Source organism: Marmota monax, unplaced genomic scaffold (assembly GCF_021218885.2).
Source record: "Marmota monax isolate L192 unplaced genomic scaffold, Marmota_monax_Labrador192_F-V1.1 WCK01_AAM20220418_F8-fsc00019, whole genome shotgun sequence".
Taxonomy (NCBI): domain Eukaryota; kingdom Metazoa; phylum Chordata; class Mammalia; order Rodentia; family Sciuridae; genus Marmota; species Marmota monax.
Genome location: NW_026695242.1, coordinates 9,353,745 through 9,367,204, shown reverse-complemented (window position 1 = coordinate 9,367,204; position 13,460 = coordinate 9,353,745). Strand labels below are relative to the sequence as shown.

Genomic DNA, 13,460 nt, shown 5'->3' with positions numbered 1-13,460 from the left:
CTAATGAAAGGATGCCCCTGCTAATGGCAATGCTAATGAGGAAAAGGGGGAGCAGGAAGCTGACAATGAGGTAGATGAAAGAGAGGAAGAGGAGGAGACCATGGCAGCTGCCAAAAAATGGGCAGCTGAAGATGTCGAGAATAATGATATGTTGATGCCAAGAAGCAGAAGACTGATGAGGATGACTAGACAGCAAAGAATGAAAAGTTAAACTGATTAAGGAATAAAGAAAGTCCACTGTGAATTATTCACCCTCCACTTCCCATCTCAGAATCTAAACATTGTTACCTTTGGGTAGAGAGTGCTCCTGTCTGCCCACCTTGGGCACCATCTTCAGATGATATACTTTCCACCACCTAATCAAAACCACAGTGTGAATATTGAAGACGGGAGGTGAAAAAGAACCAACACTTCAAGACCCTGAATTTTTTTCTTAAAAGTACTTTAAGAAAGGAAAATTTGTTCGCATTTTTTATTTACATTTTAATTTTTGTACATATTATTAGTAGTCAGCCATTTTTTTTTAAAGAGAGAGAGAGAAAATTTTAATATATATTTATTTTTTTAGTTTTCAGCGGACACAACATCTTTGTTTGTATGTGGTGCTGAGGATTGAACCTGGGCCGCACGCATGCCAGGCGAGCGCGCTACCACTTGAGCCACATCCCCAGCCCAGTAGTCAGCCATTTTTAATGATCTTGAGCAGACAAGACTTTGGAGCGTTTTCCGTCCTACTTGTGATTTTACTTATGTTATTACCGTGTTCATTATAATCTCAAAGGAGAAAAAAAAAAACGAGAAAAAAATAATCTTTTTTTTTTACCAGGGATTGACCAAGGGGCACTTAATCACTGAGCCACATCCCTAGCCCTTTTTTTATATTTTATCTGACAGGATCTCGATAGGTTGCTTTGTGCCTTGCTAAGTTGCTGAAGCTGGCTTTGCGATCCTCTTACCTCAGCCTCCTAAGCAGCTGGGATCACATGCTTGTGCCACCACATCTGGCTAAAAAAAAAAAAAAAAAAAATCTTATCCCAAGCATTCCAGTATTTTTTTTTTTGGTATACTTACTTTCTTTTTAAATATTTTTTTTAGTTGTTGATAGACCTTTATTTTATTTATTTATATGTGGAACTGAAAATCAAACCCAGTACCTCACACGTGCCAGGCAAGTGGGCTACCACTGAGCCCGAGCCCCAGCCCCAGCCTTGTATATATACTTTAGCTATACTATAAGTAGTTGGTTTGTATGAGGTGGTTAAAAAGGCCAAAGATAGGGCTGGTGATATAGCTCAGTTGGTATAGTGCTTGCCTTGCATGCATAAGGCCCAGCGTTCAATCCCCAGCACTACACACACACACACACAGACACACACAAAAGGCCAAAGATAAAAATGGTCCCTCCCCCCTTATTTGTATATGAAGTTGCTCTTTATTTTTTTGGCCTCTTTGATGTATGTGTGAAACAATGTTGTCCAACAATAAATCAGAATTTTATTTTGCTAATTTGTTCTAACAAAAGAAAAAGAAAATTTTAAATACAAAAAATTTACTCATCAGCAACAACAGCCTTTAATCTTTAATACTAAGAGTAAGAGTAGATCAAGCCAGGTGCGGTGGCACATACCTGTAATCCCAGCAGCTTGGGAGGCTGAGGCAGGAAGATTTCGAGTTCAAAGCCAACCTCAGCAAAAGCGAGGTGCTAAGCAACTCACTGAGACCCTGTCTCTAAATAAAATATAAAACAGGGTTGGAATCTGGCTCAGTGGTTGAGCGCCCCCAATCCCCAGTACCAAAAAAAAAAAGAGTAGATCAAAAACTATAAATGAATGAGGAACATTTTCACAAAATGGGGAAAAAATAATAGTAAAATAATGTGGTTGGAAATAGAAGAAGGTATAAGGCTGGGGATTATATTCTGGAAGTATTTAAATTAATGCCATTTACATTATTACATTTACCAGGACCCAGTACCACAACAGAAACAGAAACAATCGCCAAATATGAAATAATGGATGGTGCACCAGTAAAAGGTAACACTCTTCCCATTTACTTCTGTGTACGGCAAACAGAAGTGTTTTGGTCAGTTTAGTTTGTGAATATTCATTCATTATAAAAGTATTTATGAATTTCTTTTTCCCACATTTTTGTTGTTGCATTATAATTGTACATACTAACGGGATTTCTTGTTATATTTATGAATTCTTAAAATGGTTCTTATGATGATTTTTTTTTTAAGGATCTCTGTATAGCTGCTGAGAAGACTGTAATAATACTTCCTAGTCGGAAATAAATTTGGTTAAATATTTCACTCAGTTCAAATTTAGAATTCAGAAGAGACAATTTTGTGCATCTCCTTTCTGGTTCTGAATTTGTAATTTTTTTTGTTTTCTGTTATAATAGTTCATCTTTGTACATCTTTTTATTCTCACATTGACCATAAGATGCAGTATAACTGAGCATTAATTCCTGTCAGATTTTGGAGTCGTCATAGTCTCTAAAAAAAAAAAAGAGCAGTTAGTTCCCTAACTAGATAACCTTTAGTGTCTGAGACCTCCTGAGCTGATTTCAGGTTTGCACCACCACATTCAGCTCTAAAACTTACTTTTTATATGAAGTATTTATCATAAAACTTATTCTCATTTGAAAGACAGGCTTTGGTGAGTTTTGAATGAAGATCTATATAACAGAAAACTTAAATCATAGTTAAATAGTAATTTAGAAGAGAAAGTTCACTCCATTAAGGTGGCCATAATGCTGTATAATTCAACATATGTAATTTATAATTTTAAAATAAGTTACATGATATTTGCAATTTCCAAATCAGTTGCACGTTATGGCACTACTGGAGAAAGTGTTTTGTTTCCCACAGGCATTCATTTGAAAGACTGTTGTATATGTAGGTTTTAAAAAAAAAAATTTTGTCTGAATTTTTTTCACTTTGGAATTACTTCAAAAAGTAGCTACCATTTATGGAGTACAGGTTGTGGATGAGGCATTGCAGGTGAGGTGCTCTAAAGCTCCCTACCACTGTTCAAGTTAGGTGCTTATATCCTGTATTTTACACCTTGAAATTAAGGTGCCAAGGTTCAAAACTATACTAAAGGTGGGGGAGCTAATCATTACAGAGGAGAGGTTTGAACCTAGACCTTTTTGACTCTAAAGCCCATATGTTTGTACTTATGTTAAACAACATTACTTGCAAAATTTCACCACCCATACATTTTTATGAAGTGATGGATTTTATACCTTTCAACAAATAAATGTGCATAAAAAATACTACATAAAATATTAAAAAGAGAACATGCAAATAATTACTGTCCTTAGGAAAACAGAAGCCATGTGAACTTTTTGGTAATGAAGGCATGTTGTCGTTCTGTACATGTTTGTTTTAGATGGATTAGTAAAAAGTTTTTAACATTTTACACATGATTAGAAATTAGGTAAACTTGTGAAAGTAGAAAAATAAACTAAACTACTGGCTGGCACTGTTGTAAAGTCTATGTATTTTAACCCACATAGCTCTTATAAATTCCCTATTGGAGGAGTATTGCTTGTCTTCATTTTACAGTGAGGAATTCGAAACAGAATAAGTCCTCAAAGCCAAGGTCTTATAGCCAGTAAGTGGTGGAACTGAAATTTGACATAGGCATTTTGACTCTAGAGCATTGATTCTCATCAAGGGGCAACTTTGTCCTCCAAGTGACATTTGGTATTGTCTGGAGACATTTTTAGCTGTCATAGTTGGGGAGTGCTCCTGGCTTCTGGTGGGTAGAGGCCAAGGATGCTGCCAAGTGCATAGGACCTTCCCCATAACAACCAATTATCCAGCCCAAAATGTCAGTAGTGCCTATTGCTGCATCTCATGAGGAAGAGGAATGTAAGCATTAGTGTCTCCCCTGTAATGCTTAGTCCTAGGTTTTATGTGACTAATCATCTTTTAGAATTAAACGGAAATTGCTTTTATTTCAGGTGAATCCATTCCAATAAGACTGTTTTTAGCAGGCTATGATCCAACACCAACAATGAGAGATGTGAACAAAAAATTTTCAGTAAGGTACTTCTTGAATCTAGTGCTTGTTGATGAGGAAGACAGAAGGTACTTCAAGCAGCAGGTATGGTTCCACCCACGCTAGTCATTTTAGATGTAAAATCACCGAGAAAGCACTCTCTTTTCTAAGCATCATACTGGGCAGGTCGGGTGGGGGAGGTTCTAAATAATTTAAAATACTGAGGGTATAATAAAGAGTAGGTATTGTGATAGACCTCTCCCCAGTCATTCTGTAGGATTCTGAAATGAGCTGTAATTTTTCAAGGCTTTTATTTTTTTCTCTTAAAAAGCTTTTTTTTTTTTTTTTTTTTTTTTTAAGTAGAAACAATATAGCAGTACTTGCTGTTCAAAAAAATTCAAGCAATTAAGAACAAAGAAGGTGGGGCTGAGGCTGTTGCTCAGTGGTAGAGCATTTGCCTAGTATGCGTGAGGCACTGGGTTTGATCCTTGGCACCACATAAAAATAAATAAATAAAATAAAGGTATTGTGTCCATCAACAAATGGAAAAAAAAAAGAACAAGGAAGTAAAGGCCAACAAAATTCCTTTTAAAAAATCAATAGTTTCTTGAATATTTTTCTCATCAATTACTATAGATCTCCATGGTCACTTTTTTTTTTGGTGGTGGTGGTACTGCAGACTGAACTCATGGCTTTACCTGGGCTTAGACAAGTACTCTACTACCTAGCTACATCCTAGCCCTTTATTTATTTATTTTAAAGAGAGAGAAAGAGATATTTTTAAATATTTATTTTTCAGTTTTCGGTGGACCCAACATCTTTATTTTATTTTTATGTGGTGCTGAGGATCAAACCCAGCGCCCCTGCGTGTTACCACTTGAGCCACATCCCCAGCCCCCCTAGCCCTTTATTTTAAGATAGGGTTTTGCTAAGTTGCTTAAGCTAATCTTGAACTTGTGATCCTCCTGTCTCAGCCTTTTGCGCCTAGGTTGTTGTATTTTTTTGTTGTTGTTGTAGTTGTTATTTTGGTGCTGGGGATTGAACCCAGAGGCCCATAACTACTGAGCCATATCCCCAGCCCATTTTATTTTTTATTTTGAGACAGAGACTGGTAAGTTGCTTAGGGCCTTGCTAGTTGCTGAGACTGGCTTTGAATTTGTGATCCTCCTGCTTCAGTCTCCTGAGCCACTGGGATTACAGGCATATGCCACCACACCCAGGATTGTTTCTTAATGAAGGCTACATTTGAAGGATTTGGAGGTTTTCATTTTTCCCTTATTAAGCAGTTTTGTTATAAATGTACGCGTGTTGACTCAGCCCTAATACTTCTTTTTTTTTTTGGTACTGGGGATTGAATCTGGGGGTGCTTAACTACTGAGCCATATCCCAGCCCTTTATTTTATTTAGAGACAGGCTGTCCATAAGTTGCTGAGGCTGGCTTTAAACTCGTGATCCTATTTCCTTAACCTCCTGAGCCACTGGGATTTCAGGTGTGCACCACCACATTCAGCTCTAAAACTTACTTTTTATATGAAGTATCTATCATAAAACTTGTTCTTATTTGAAAATCAGCCTTTGGTGAGTTTTGAATGAAGATTTATATAACAGAAAACTTAAATCAGTTAAATAGTAATTTAGAAGAGAAAGTTCAGGGAGGGGAGGGGGGATAGTAGGGGATAGGAAAGGCAGCAGAATACAACAGTCACTAATATGGCATTATGTAAAAATTGTGAATGTGTAACTGATGTGATTCTGCAATTTGTATTTGGGGTAAAAATGGGAGTTCATAACTCACTTGAATCAAATGTATGAAAGATGATATGTCATGAGCTTTGTAATGTTTTGTACAACAAAAAAAAGAAGAGAAAGTTCACTCCATTAAGGTGGCCATAGTGCTGTATAATTCAACGTATGTAATTTATAATTTTAAAATAAGTTACATGACATTTGGAATTTCCAAATCAGTTGCATGTTATGGCACTATTGGAGGAAGTGTTTTGTTTCCCACAGGCATTCATTTGGAAGGCTGCTGTATGTGTTGTTTAAAAAAACAAAAAAACCACTAGCTAGTCATCACTTGATGAAGGAGATTATGTTAGGAATTGGTTAGAGTTAGGATTTAGGCAGAGTAACAAGGATTTGATTATGTAAGGGAAATGCTAGGACATTTGGCGTGCATTACAGGTAGAGAGTGATTGATTTTGACTGGTAGGGGAGAAGCATGTATGGAGGGAAGCTGGTCGTGTTTTAGATTTAGGATATGGAGGGCCCTGAATATGTTTGGAGATTTATCCTGAGGCACTGATAACTATTGAAGAGTAATTCAAACAATGTTTTACAAGATTAATCTGGTAGTGATATGAAGGATGAATTAGAAAGGGGTCTCAGTCAAGAGCCATCTATGAGGAAGTTGGTTTAGTATCTAAGGTTGAAATGACAAAAGAGTTTGAACTTGGATGAGGGCAGTGTAACAAGAAGCCACAGGATAGATTTTAGGACTTTCTTTAAAGCAGTAATAGCCAGGACTTTGTTCCAGATTTGACTGGCAATGTTGTGCCTGATGCTGGTTCAGGGAGCAGGGAGGCATAAGATACAGTCCAGGATTGAAATCAGAAGAAAGTGCTTAGTCAGGAAAGATTTTATTTATTTATTTTTTATTTATTTTTTTAAATTTACGTATGTGGTGCTGGGGATCAAATCCAGGGCCTTGTGCATGCAAGGCAAGCATTCTACCAATTGAGCTGCATCCCCAGCCCAATCAGGAAAGATTTTGTAGAGAGAAATTTAATTGTGTTAAAATTGAAGTAGCAGTCAGTATTTCCATGGTGAAAATTGAAGACATAATGGAGAACATTAATTTGTTGCTATCTCGCACTTACTTTTGTAGGAAATCATCTTATGGAGAAAAGCTCCTGAAAAACTGAGGAAACAGAGAACAAACTTTCACCAGCGATTTGAGTCTCCAGAGTCACAGGCATCTGCTGAACAGCCTGAAATGTGAACTGAAAAGAAGGGAAAAAAACCAAAAAACTGTAACTGTTGAAATTAAGTTCAGCAGGTTAAAGATGGTTGCAGCTTGTAGGGGCGGGGTGGGGGGAAGCCAAAACTCCATGCATAACAGTCTTCCTTTATCTTACAGTGCTGCATTTACTTTACAGTATAACTAAATGTACGTACCTACATTTTACAAAGTGCTTTCTTTGAGACACTGGAGATTTCTTAGGCTGCCCTTATTTTTTTTTTTTAACTGCACACTTTGATGATGAGCACTCAGATATGCATCAGCATAAACATTAAAGATTTTCATGCAGGTAGGCTGGGATTTGTAATTTTGCTTTCTTTCTGCATAATGTTGATTATAAATCTTTTTCTCCTTTTTTTTTCTTTTTTGCTAATGATTACCTCTTACTCTCTCCATGCAAAAAATCAAATATTTTGTGTTCAAATAAAACTAGAAAACCTGATTAGCTCTTACATCCTGCAAAGACTTAAAATATAGCATCTCGGTGTTTTTGAGAATTCCATTTGTTTTTATGTATGTATTTGAGAAATGTATATGAATTTTTTCATTGTAGGTGTTTCTGGGTCTGCCATTTCATGGCTTCTTGTGTTTTATCCTCTTTGAAGTCTTTTATAGTATGAATGTAAAATTTTTTCCCAAGGGATGAGATGGCTTTTCATTTTGGCACTTGTGTCCCACTGCCTCATATTAAGTAACCATTTTGCTACAACTTTCCAGCAGTACTACCATATGTGTTCTGCAGTGTGGAGTTGATGTATGTTGGCATTTTAGAACTTGCTAAAACTATATGAATTTTTCCATAAATACTTTGAAACATATGTGTATATATATATATTTTTAAATTTAAAGAGTCTTTTTGCCACATTTATGCAAATATCATTTTCTTGACTTTACAAATTTGTTCTTTTTACTTTTCAGTGGAAAATTTGGGGGACTCAGGAGGAACTTGTGAAGCATGTAGCTAACCCAGATATGCACAGTTTCATGTTTGTTAAACTGGAGCTTTGGCTAGTTCAAACTCCATTAAACTTCACCAGTCTGTTTTAATTTTTTTTTAAACACTAAAGTCATTTGTTCAACATCTCTTAAAAGAAGGTTGCAGTTATCTGATCATATATATGGGATCTGATCTCAAATACACTAAATGTGGAGCGTGGGAACCAAAACAAAGCCTCCTATGTGAAAACTATTTTCACTTATGGTTCATTGGTTTTTGTACCAATATTTAAAAATACTTCAGTGCAAGTTTTGTCAGTTAACCTTACTTTATGAGTAAGCTAAATAATCCAAATTACATTTCTTTAAACCTGTTTTACTACTATGGCACTTTGATAAAATGGTCAGTAACCAACTTTATTTACTGGCCAAAGGTTCCATGTACCATGTGCTGGAGCATCTATTTTAAATGGGGGTATCTATGAATGGTAACGTTTTCCTTCATGTAAGTGCCTGTTCAGAGTTTCAAAATTTAAAAATGCCAAATATTTTCATGGTCACTTGCATGTAGTAATCTAGAAAATATTCAAAGATTTTGAAAACCAAGTTGTATTTAACCAGCCTCAAATTGTGCAACCATGTATAATAAAGAATTTGAAACAGAAACTGAGCTTGCAGTTTGATTAAAATAGCTTTATTTTCAAAGTCTTGTCATTGTTAGAATTAATGTTGAGGATTGGATCACTCAATAGTTTAGGAAGCTACAATTGTGACAAATTTTCATAAGTAATACCAGTTTGTTTTACATAGTTACATAAGGCTTTTAATTAAGTTGACTTAAAACACTTGTCATATACAAGATGCTTTTTCACTTTGCTGGAGACTTTTTGTTGCATAACCAACTTGAAAAGTAATCTGAATTCAGTATTTGATAATTTGAGTCCAAAGTGATCAGTAACTGGGCTTGGTGGAGCACACCTGTAATGCTAGCAACTCAGGAAGCTGAGGCAGAAGGATCACAAGTTCAAGGCCAGCCTCAGCAATTTAGTGAGGCCCTAAGCAACTTAGACCCTGTCTCAAAATAAAAAAAAGGGCTGGTGATGTAACTCAGTGGTAGAGCATCATATGTATTCAAACCCTAGTACAAAAAAAAAAAAAAAAAAAAAAAAAGAAAGAAAAGTGGCCAGCTAGAAATAATAAACTGAAAAAGAAATCTGTGTTTTTAGTAAAGAATACAATGCCTAATAACCAGTTCAGTGATTCTCATTATGGCTGCATGTTAAAATCATCTTAGTAGCTTTTAAAAATAACCATGGTTGCTGGGTACTGTGGTGCACACCTGTAATCCCAGCAGCTCGGGAGGCTAAGGCAGGAGGATCACGAGTTCAAAGCCAGTCTCAGCAATTTATTTAGCGAGGCTCTAAGCAACTTAGTTGAGACCCTATCTCTAAATAAAAGATAGAAAAGGATTGGGGATGTGGCTCAGTGATTAAGCACCTGTTGGTTCAATCTCAGTTACCAAAATAAATAAATAAATAAACAAACCATGGCCGGATCTCACTGAGACTACTAAAACCAGTATCTCAGAGGCTAGGACATTTAAAAAAAAAGGGTTGAGAAACACTAATTTAGACCTTCAAGTGGTTATTTCCTCTCATTAGTGAAAAATTTTCTTATTTTGATACAGGTGAGGAACACTTTTCCTCTATACTGTTACACTAAGTGCTTGGAGACGGTGCATTAAATTGACAAAAAGAAAAAATACACAAAAAAAAGAATCCATTTTATAACATGAGGGTTCACAAAAATGTGATTCAAAGAAGTGGGTAGGATTTGGGGTTTATTATATGCCATCTTAATAGAGGAAGTGTGGGGAGAAAGGATATTTTAGAAGATAAATGGGTCCTTAGAATACCAAGAGGATAATTTTTGTGATACTCTATTTTTGGTGTGGTGCCCACTTACTGTCTCTGGGGATAAAAGTCAGTTTTCCCTAACTGCTCCTGGGGAAGGGATTTGTGGTAACTAAGTTCTTTTGAGAAGTTCAGCTTATAAGCAGATTGTGATTTCAGGGATACCAAATGCCTTCTCAAAATATTTTTTATGCCTTAGAGGCCTATTCTGGAACCTTTCAATACGGATCAATTCTAATTACAATTTGATAAGTTCTTTGCTTTCCATTTATATTCAATTGAATCTCTTTAGTATGCATAAAGACACCCTCCAGTGACTATACCAGTCAGTATGAGAACTTAATATTTTAAGTTTCAAACCACATATAAAAGCCAAGCATGGTGGCGCACATCTATAATCCCAGCGGCTTGGGAGGCTGAGGCAGGAGGATGGCAAGTTCAGAGCCCCTCAGCAAAAGCAAAGCATTAAGCAAGTCAGTGAGACCCTGTCTCTAAATAAAGCACAAAAGAGGGCTGGGGATGTGGCTCAGTGGTCGAGTGCCCCTGAGTTCAATCCCCATTTACCCCCACCCTCACACACACACACACACATACACATACAAAATATTGAGGAAAATGTGCATCCTTCAATACAACCCTATTTTTAATACTTGAGGTCCTATAAGCATTATTTTATGTCATTTTACCCAAAGTCTTTTAGTGATTGAGCTACATCCAGGATAAAATTGGAATTCTACATTGCAGAACATACCTTCAGCTGCAGTTATGCCAGACTTCTAGGAGATGGCCCACTCCTGCATGCTGTTTCAGTAAGGCTGTCCTAGCAAATCTTGCCTGACCCCTGTCCTAGCAAAATTTGTCCTAGCAAATCTTCACCTCCAAGTCAAAGAGTTGTCTCTTTATTCTGCCAAGACATGCTGTGTACCCCTCTGAGACTAAATGACACTTTAAAAAAGACATTTTTTTTTGTGGTGGGGGGAGTACCTGGGATTGAATTCAGGGGCACTCAACCATTGAGCCAAGTCCCCAGTCCTATTTTGTATTTTATTTAGAGACAGGGTCTCACCGAGTTGATTAGCACCTTGTAGTTGCTGAGGCTACCTTTGAACTTGCGATCCTCCTGCCTCAGCCTCCTGAGCGGCTGGAATTACAGGTGTGCACCACCAAGCCTGGCCTGAAAAGACATTTTGATATCTTTTTAATGGTTCAAGTCTGTGGATTTTAAGCCTCTTGAGGGCTCATGCTATTTTGTCTTGGTGTACTCTGCTCATCACGATATTTGAATAAATAGATGAAGCTTATTTTCTTGCAGATTATAAAATTAAAAGTGCTCACCTTTAGGAAAAATGTAGGTCCAATGTACAATTAAATTATGGATAAGAACAATTTTTCTTCTCTATTAGAATAAAGAAATGAACTGGGTTCTCTAGCAGTGTTATCAGGTCCTAAAGAGAAAGCAAGACAGAGCACAGCAGGACCTTGAGGGTACTTTGTAGAACTTCCTGTATAAATTCTGCGGACAAATCTGGTGGATGTCCCCCCCTCCAGGTGTAGGGGAAATGGGCCAAACAGCCTCTAAGACTCCCTTTCTGCTCTAACATACCATGATTCAATCAATAAATCTTAAAAATTCACTTAGGATTATAGGTGTCTAGATCACAAATAGCCTTTGTCTAGGGAAATGCTATAAACTTCAAATTACAGAATTTTATAAGCAATATGTGAGGAGTGGAAATCTATAAGATGTTCTTTTGTGAGGTCTTCAATACCAGGTTTTGTTAATACAAAAAGCAGAAAAGAGAAAACTACATTTATTTGTATTCATGCATGTGTTCAACTCATTTACAAAGAATCTGTTAGTACATTCTCATTTCCGGTACCCTAAGGAATTAAAATTCATAGAATAATGGGTCTCAAAGCATAGGCCCCTAGACCATCAGAGTTGCATCACCTGGAAATGTTAGAAATGCAAATTCTTAAACCCCAACCTAGACCTGCTGTATCAGGAATTTCAGAGGTGGGCCCAACAATATTTTTTAAAACAAGCTTTCCTAGATTTTGATGCGCCCTAATGTTTGAGAACCATTGGTTTAGAGATACATTCTTAGTTTTAGTGCTATGGTAGAGGCCATACAGCTCCCTATGGCATATTAGAGACGCACCCAATGTGTTTAGACCTGACAGCAAAGGCATAACAGATGTGTACTTCTGGCATGAATAGAATGGTAGCTGTGCAGTAGAGAGATGGGGCTAGAAGAGGCATATAGAGAAAGCCAATTCAGGACTGAGCTTGAGTGCCCGCCCTACAAATGAATGGAGTGTGGGCTTTATCTGAACACTTAAATTGAGAATCACTGAAGGATATAAAAAGCCAGATTAGTGTTTTCAAAAGAGCATATGAAGCCTCTGCCAAGTATGGAAGAAAGGTTGACAAGGACATCAGTTATATGATCATTCATTCATTCAATAAGCAAAACATGTATGGAGGTTCTAATGTGTGCGAGGTGTTCATTATACATACTTGGTGTTAGGAATCTCTCTCCAAAGAGAGTGGCATGTTTCTGTTTCATAAAGGCAAAAGTTTCATGCTTTTTAATTTAGTATTTACAGTAGAATTCCTTAATAAATGAAGAGGAAACCTTGTATGTATTATAAAATTCTGGCTACACTTTTATAAACTGCGAGGAGGTACAAACAAAGTTATTATTGGACTAGTCTGGCCCAATAATTAGTATCCTGTTCCTGTCCAAAAAGTCCAATGGTTTGGAATGACACTGTAACAACAACCGCACCCCCTTCACCCCCACAAAAAAACATGCCAAAAGCCATGCAGTATTCATCCGTAAGTATAACTGTACATTACTCCCCCTCTGGAGTATTTCCACTAGTGTTAATATGTTGTGAGAATATGTACTTACAAGCCAAAAAGATTTAGATTAGCATCTGACTCTGCCAGTTAATACTATTTTGGGGGCAGGTTACTACGCTAATGAATTCTATCTGTAAAACTGGCGGCAGTATCTCTAAATGGTTGTCAGGAATATGAACAGACTTAAAGGGAACATCATCACTCTGGCTTCAGTTGTGTTTTAAATGTTAGTTTTCAGATTTAAACGTATGTAAGCCTCATTTTTGGTTTCCATACCTAATAATCCAATTTTTAAATGCCTTTTTCTATTTCCCTTCCCCTTTTCTATCGGGGATTGAACCCAGCCAGGGGTGCTTAACCACTGAACCACATCCCCAGCATTTTTTTTTTGGAGACAGAGTCTCACTCAAGTTGGGTAGGGCCTCGCTAAATTGCTGAGGCTGACTTTGCCTCAGCCTCCCGAGCCGCAATATCTCAATGTTATAGGGGAGGTGAAACATTTTAACAACTTGTTTTGAGCTTCTGTTGCAGCCTCATGAGAATACAGTATCCAATTAACACAAATGAAACTAAACTTTGGCCCTGTGCGGCATACACCTTTGCTATGTAGTTGTGACACACCAGATACTAGGATAACGTATATATATATATATATATATATATATATATATATATATATATATATATATATATATATATATATATATAGA

General features: G+C 36.8%; 1 protein-coding gene across 3 annotated transcripts in view; it reads left to right on the top strand.

The window, feature by feature from the left end:
• Vps26a (VPS26 retromer complex component A) overlaps positions 1-8,634 on the top strand; it is a 38,983-nt gene extending 30,349 nt beyond the window's left edge. For all 3 annotated transcript variants that reach the window (XM_046419853.2, XM_058577918.1, XM_046419854.2), the window contains 3 exons: positions 1,965-2,033; positions 3,973-4,115; positions 6,898-8,634. In XM_046419853.2, the coding sequence (XP_046275809.1) occupies positions 1,965-2,033; positions 3,973-4,115; positions 6,898-7,011 (326 nt within the window). In that variant the 3' untranslated portion in view covers positions 7,012-8,634. The remainder of the gene's footprint in view (positions 1-1,964; positions 2,034-3,972; positions 4,116-6,897) is intronic.
• The last annotated feature ends 4,826 nt before the right edge of the window (positions 8,635-13,460 follow it).